General features: G+C 31.9%; 1 protein-coding gene across 1 annotated transcript; it reads left to right on the forward strand.

Annotated features, from left to right (window-relative positions):
- Window positions 1–3,867: 3,867 nt before the first annotated feature.
- On the forward strand, window positions 3,868–5,809 carry LOC133824182 (tyrosine decarboxylase-like). The gene has a single exon (XM_062257055.1). The coding sequence runs from the start codon at window positions 4,019–4,021 to the stop codon at window positions 5,612–5,614; it is 1,596 nt and encodes a 531-aa protein (XP_062113039.1). The 5' UTR covers window positions 3,868–4,018; the 3' UTR covers window positions 5,615–5,809.
- Window positions 5,810–7,408: the final 1,599 nt, after the last annotated feature.

The following is a 7,408-nucleotide window of genomic DNA, read 5'->3' on the forward strand; positions in this document are numbered from 1 at the left end:
GAAAAGCAATAGAGTCGGCAGCAGAATCAGGAGGAGGGAGAACCTCAGGCAGACACACGAGCGAACCAGTGAGGTACCCATTGAGACGATGCCCACAAATGATGGTAGAGACCATCGTTTTCCATAACGAGAAGTTGTGACAATCCAACTTCATAACAAACGACTGGATGAGAGTGCTTCCAAATGGAGAAATAGGAAGCACAGAGGAAGGCGATCCACCAGAGAGAGACGAGCCCATCAAAACGATCGGGGCTAGAGCTGTAGACAAAGAGTCACCAGCGGCAGGAGGGTTTTTGGCCTGATCGGTTGACATAACGGTGGAGGCCAGAAATGGCTTTTGATACCAAGAAAGAAAACATAATTTGGAGAGAGAGAGAAACAATTGGAAAATCTTAGCTCAATTGAGTATTGAGGCATTTATTTGTATATATATATCATTTACAAAGAATCTGCTATACAATTTGAGCTAATTACTTCTCACCACGTATACACTTTTTCTAGTAGAATTGCTCACACACTGATTGTGTGATAATCAGGGACCACAACGAGAATATTCTAGAGTATGTTGATTGTACTGATGACCATTCATTAGGTGGAATTATTGTTGATATAGCTGATTGCATCATGTCTTTACACCATTTGCAGACGACTTTCATTGCTCATCAACAATCTTCGCATTGGTATTTCCTCTAGCACACCTTAAAATAAATGGTACTGATGATATCAAAATTTAACTCACCAATTCAAAGCATCATCATGTTAGGCTCCCACACTTGCCAAGTTAACATAACAAACAACTCTAATTATTCTTTACAAATAGTAGTTTTAGACAAATTTAAGAGATTTCTTGGTCATCCACCATTTTGATTTTGTAGGAAAATCCATTTTTCTTTGAAAGATGTTTCAAACAAGGACATTTCCAAGAGAAAAATGGATATCTTCAGTACTTCAGGGCATCTAGAACACTTGATAGAAATAAAAATATCCCTGCAAAATAAAACATCTTTGGCAGAAAGCAATGAATGGATAAGTTTAAAAAAAAAAGTTTTATTTTAGGAGGAATACTGGATTTCAACCACTTTTTTGTACCTCGCTCGCATGTCTGAAGCCTATGTGAGTTCTCTCTCACAAATAGTCACATTAAATCCATTTTGAATCGAGTATTCCCTATTATTAGTAAAGTGCCAAATTTACTTATCATCATAATTTAAAGAACTCAAAAGGAGTTGCTAAGAATCAAGTTACCATCATCAGCATTAAAAACATTTCTAATGTCCTCATCTAATTAGCCCGGTTACAACTTCAAGTTAGGAACTTTTAAACCATGAGGGGAAAAAAAAGCACCAATTAAAGTTTTTTTTTTCTTCATGAAGTGAACATGAAAATTATAGTGTATAAGGTTAATTTATTTTAAAATTTTGGAGATCGATACCAGTCACGTGATTTATTATCCTAAATAAACTCACAAATTAGAGATAATAATCTTTTAATTTAGAGAATTTTCATTAACATTCTTGTAGTTTTAACAGATCAAATTTCCTAATCAAGTACTTATCGGGATAATTATACAAAAAACAGTATTAATTCACAAGGAATGTATATCGAAGTCTTGATAAATTTAGGTATGTTCCTTCTTATGGTCACACATTTTTAGGTCTGTGTTCTTTAATAAGGTGTCGCATGGTTTTAGGTTTGTCCATTCTTAGAATCCTAGTTTTCAATCCCTCGAGTGTTATATGGTGCCAAAATTTGGAAGAAGGCCCTCTCTCCACTTCCGTGTACTACTACATGTCCACCCAATAGGCTTATAACAAATCATTTAATGAAAAACCAACTCATCACTCTGTCTTCTAACCTTCGTTTGCCTCTTTCAATTTTTTTTTTCATTTAGTAGCCGGCAAGTGCATATTAACTCAAAGAGTGTTGTTATTTGGCACCTTAAGGTGCCAACATCACATGAGGTGATACTTCATGATTGGTTAGCAATACCCTATAATACTTATTAAATTCAAATAAGTGGGATTCGGATTGCACCAATAACGGTATGCCATCTCTTTGTGGTGTTGGGTACCAGTGATACTTCTTAGCAATTCTCTAACTCAAATTGTTTTTTTCTTTCTTTATTTTTTTTCCTTTTACAACTAGCTTTAGAGACTATTCCTACATATTTGTTTGTCTCATGTACTATTTTTCTTCCGCAATTAACCATTTTTTTTATAAAATATAATTTACTCCATTTATTTTCTTCCGTAATTAACCACTATTTTTTTGTAAAATATATATAATATGTATAACTTAAGTGCAATTAAAACCTACAGTGTAAAAAATAAAAGAAATGAAATAAGTTATATTTCGCAGAATAAGGAAAAAAAAAAAAGGAATTGGTTGATTACGGAAGAAAAAAAATATAAGAGAAAACCAAATAAGTAAGAATAGTCTCTGGAGGTTAACTGTAAAAGGAAAAAAAATAAAGATGTTAATGGAGTGTAGCTATTACGTGGATAAAAAAAAAAGAAAAAAATAAATAAAAGAGGCAAACAGAAATTAGAAAACAGAGTGATGAGTTGGTTTTTTATTAAATGATTTGTCATAAGCTTATTGGGTGGACAAGAATTAGTACACGGAAAGTAGACAGAAATCCTCTTCTCCAAAATTTTGTTGGGTCAGTAATTTGGTAAAGAACACAAAGTTATTTCTCCTTTTTTTAGACTATGTTAGTTGCTGGGAATTCAAGATAGATATATTATAAATCTTTTTATGTGTTAAATCATTGCTAATATATAGCTCATTTTTTAAAAAATGCTCAAATTATATGCCAAAAATTGTGTTAAATTTGACATAGGTTAAAAATTGCGTTAAACTTGACATACAATATAACATGATGCATATTTTATATTTTTAATTTTTTTCTTTTATTTTAATACCATTTTTATTAATTAAGTATTATTTTTAATAATAATCATTAATTATTAGACTTTTTAATTTAGTATTTTATTATTTTCTTTGACAATCAACAATAAAATATATTTCAAAATTATTATATTTTAATATTTGCATTAACGAAAGAATAATTTTTGCATCAGTTTTAGCAATCATACATTGAAATATAGTCCTAAAAATTATGTCATATATACTCCATGTTTTATTTTATTTTTCTAAATATAACATAATATTTACCTGTGGTGTGGAATGATCTTACATTTACTTATCACTGTATCAAGGAAATTTGATGAACGGTAATTTTCAAATTTAACATTACGTACATATATTTTATTTTCCGGAAAAAAAGTACATATATTAATATTTTCTGGTAGTTAAAACAAATAAAAGGGTGATGAATATGTGAAAAAAAAAAGGTCAAGCTCAGCGGTACAGGTATTAAAAAAGTTGACCATGACTTCAATTATTATTATTTTAAAAAATCAAACCTTGATCACACGAACAACTAAGGAATCAAAGTGCTAAGATGATACAAAAACCAGTTAATATAAAAAGTGCAATATTAATATACGAAAAGAAGGATATAGCTCTCCCCTTTCTAGCTATATCATAATTAATTAAGTTAACAACAACCAAACTCAATAAAAATTAATACTTAAAAATAATCGTTTAGCTTTTCACATGTTGGATTAAGCAATTTAATTAACACTTAAAATATCCATGCACGTTTCAATACTATAATAATACAGTCATCCCATTGCAAAGACTAGTAAAGAATTCAACTCCCACCGTCCAAACCGAACTCTAGCTTCTACGAAAAGTTAGAGAAATTTCCTCCCATGCTCTACCCTACTCCCTCATAGAGGTCATGTATATAAATATGCTCACACTCGGAACCAATTCTTGCATCGAAAGAGAGTAGAGAACACAACTACTACACCATTCTTCACAACTCTCACCTACATACACCACTTATCTTTCCAAAACCACAATTTTTAGAGAGCCTAAAAAGCAGTACTAAACAAGTTATATATAGAAAAGACGTACGTTGATTTGGATACTAGTCCACCATATTCAAATGGGTAGCCTCGGTGATTTGGATTTTCCCATAAACAATGGTCTTTCCAACATAGCAAGCAGTACAAATCCGTTGGACCCCGAGGAGTTCCGGAGGCAAGGGCATATGGTAATCGATTTCATCGCCGATTACTACAAAAACATTGAGAAGCACCCGGTTCTGAGCCAAGTTGAACCAGGTTATCTCAAGAAACGGCTCCCAACATCGGCACCATACTATCCGGAATCCATTGAGACGATTCTGAGCGACGTCCAAGACCATATCGTTCCCGGCATAACCCACTGGCAGAGCCCCAACTACTTTGCTTACTTCCCTTCAAGTGGCAGCACTGCTGGCTTCCTCGGCGAAATGCTCGCCACTGGCTTCAATGTCGTTGGATTCAATTGGATGTCGTCTCCCGCTGCCACTGAGCTGGAGAGCATAGTCATGGACTGGCTCGGAGAGATGCTAAGGCTCCCTAAGTCATTTCTCTTCTCTGGAAATGGCGGCGGTGTTCTACAAGGAACCACCTGCGAGGCCATCTTGTGTACACTCGTCGCTGCCCGAGACCGAACCCTCAAAATCATTGGAAGCGACAATATTGGAAAGCTCGTCGTTTATTGTTCCGACCAAACTCATTGCGCATTCAAGAAAGCCGCCCAGATTGCCGGGATCCACCCTAACAATTTTCGAGTCATCCCTACAACGCTGTCCTCCTCGTTCTCCATGTCTCCTGAGGCCTTACGAAACACCATAATTGGCGATGTTGAGGCTGGACTCGTCCCCACTTTTCTACTGGCAACCGTTGGGACAACGTCCACAACTGCCGTCGACCCACTCGGACCGCTATGCGACGTGGCAAAGGATTACGGAATGTGGGTTCATGTAGACGCGGCCTATGCTGGAAGCATCTGTATTTGTCCGGAATTCCGGCATTTCATCGACGGAATTGAAGGAGCCAACTCCTTCAGCTTCAACGCCCACAAATGGTTCTTCACCACCTTGGATTGCTGCTGCCTTTGGGTCAAAGACCCAACAGCGTTGACACAATCATTGTCTACGGATCCGGAGTATCTGAAGAACAAGGCCACCGAATCAAAACAAGTGGTTGACTATAAAGACTGGCAACTGGCTCTGAGCAGACGATTCCGTTCTCTCAAACTATGGCTCGTCCTCCGAAGCTACGGAGTCGAGAAACTACGTGGCTTTCTTCGAAATCATGTGAAGATGGCCAAGCTCTTTCAAGGTTTTGTGCTTGCAGATGACAAGTTTGAGGTCGTCGTTCCAAGGAATTTCGCCACTGTGTGTTTCAGAATTTCGCCATCAGCAATAAGAAATGGTACTACTGAAACTAATTCTGTATTATCTGACATAACTAATGGTACGAGAAGAAATACTGCTACTTCCAAAAAGGTAGCATCCGTGAATGAGATCAACAACAAGCTCATGGACTCCATTAACAAGTCGGGTAGGATCTACATGACCCATTCGGTTGTCGGCGGCATCTTTTTGTTGCGTTTCGCAGTTGGTGCGAGTCTTACAGAGGAGTCCCATATCGTTGAGGCTTGGAATGTGGTCAAGAAACATGCAGATGCCATTCTCAAGTTTCATTACTAGTAGTTACAGTCGCAATCTTTAATTTTTTTTTTTTTGGCATGAGTCTCATTCTTGTTTGACCAGTCAACAATGAGCGTTGCGAAGTCCATACAAATTTTATGCACTCATAATATTGATAAATAAGTATTCTTTCTCACCTATAAATTTTGTACAATCATTTTTTTCCCTCTGAATAGATGCCAACATTTTGTTCTCTATCTTTTCTATATATGAATAATTCCAACAAGACTACCACTAGCGCAATGGGGTTATTAGTTTTCTAATATATTTTAATATAAATATTTATATATATTCTACATACAAAGCAATGCATTTTTATTACTTTTATTTATAGAATTTATTAATTATATTTATTAAATTTAGATCATTATCACATAAATTTTAAATAAATAAATAATATTATATATAAAAAATTAAACTAAAATATTTTTTATGATTCTTTTAAGAAAATAATTTTTAAGAGTGCAAAATCACTTACAAAAATATGCTATTTTCACAAATTTTTTCTTTTAAATATATATATATATAATATGATATCATTTTTAAACATGCTAGGTAGAAGCAACGTGCAATACACATTTACTTTGTTTTAAAGTTATAGACATACTTATTCAAACATATGTTTATTTTTATTATATATTTTTTTAATTATCATATAAATTTTAAATAAATAAAAAATATCATAAAAATAAATATAAGATGTTTAATATAATGTATGCCATAAATGTGTTAAAAAATATTAGGGCAAAACATTATCTATAATTTTAATCAAAGTTGGTTCACTTTTTTTAAATATATATATAATAAATATATATATAAATACTAGGTAGAAGCAATGTGCAATGCACGTTTGCTTAGTTTTAAAGTTTAAAATATGGTTTATAATTTTAATAAAAATTGGTTCACTATTTTTAAAATATATATATAATAGAATAAATTATAGTTCTATAGTATATATAAATATTTATATCAATAATCTCTACATATATGACATCTAAACACAATATTGACATAAATATATATTTACAAGACTACATGATATATGTATTTATAAATTACAATAATATTTTAAAAAATAATAATAGAAATAAAATAAGAATAGAAAAAGTCATAGTCTAGACAATAATATACATGTATCAACTATTTTTAGTTTTTAATGTATCTCGCAATGTCCTCTGGTGGAGCTTCAATTACTTGATAAAAAATAAACTATCACACAAGTTTATAAGATAAAAAAAATGATATGTATGTCTTTATTATTTTTAAATAAATATGATTTAATTGTTTAAATTATCAAAAAATATCTTTAAAATATTCTATTTTAATTAATTAATTTATTTATTTTTGTTTAAGTTTATGTTTGTTATAGTTTTTTAATTTGGCAATGACAACAAGAAATTATATATTATATGTTTAATATAATATTAATATTATACATGGATTTTAAATTTAAGTTTGTTGCTATTTTTTTTTTTTTTTTAAAATAAGTTTGCTTCTAGTTGATAGTAGATCTATTATATTATTTTATATATTTAATGTGATATTATTCTAATACGTGAAGTTTAAGTTTAATTAAATTTTATTTAAGTTATAAAACATATGGTTTTATTATTTTTAAATAATTATTATTGTAAAATATCTAAAAAAATATCCTATTTTAATTTGTTTAATTAATTATTTATTTAATTTGATTTAAGTTTAAATCACGTTTACAATCTACTGTCACTACTACAAAAAAAGATTTTTAGGGCTCGTTTTGCGAGTCCTCTATTTGAGAGCCTTAAAAACTGAGGT

The sequence above is a fragment of the Humulus lupulus genome, chromosome 3 (genome assembly GCF_963169125.1).
Source record: "Humulus lupulus chromosome 3, drHumLupu1.1, whole genome shotgun sequence".
Lineage (NCBI taxonomy): Eukaryota > Viridiplantae > Streptophyta > Magnoliopsida > Rosales > Cannabaceae > Humulus > Humulus lupulus.

Bases quoted from the DNA above. Each gene is read 5' to 3' on its own strand.
- LOC133824182 (XM_062257055.1), top strand. From the start codon at position 4,019: ATGGGTAGCCTCGGTGATTTGGATTTTCCCATAAACAATGGTCTTTCC.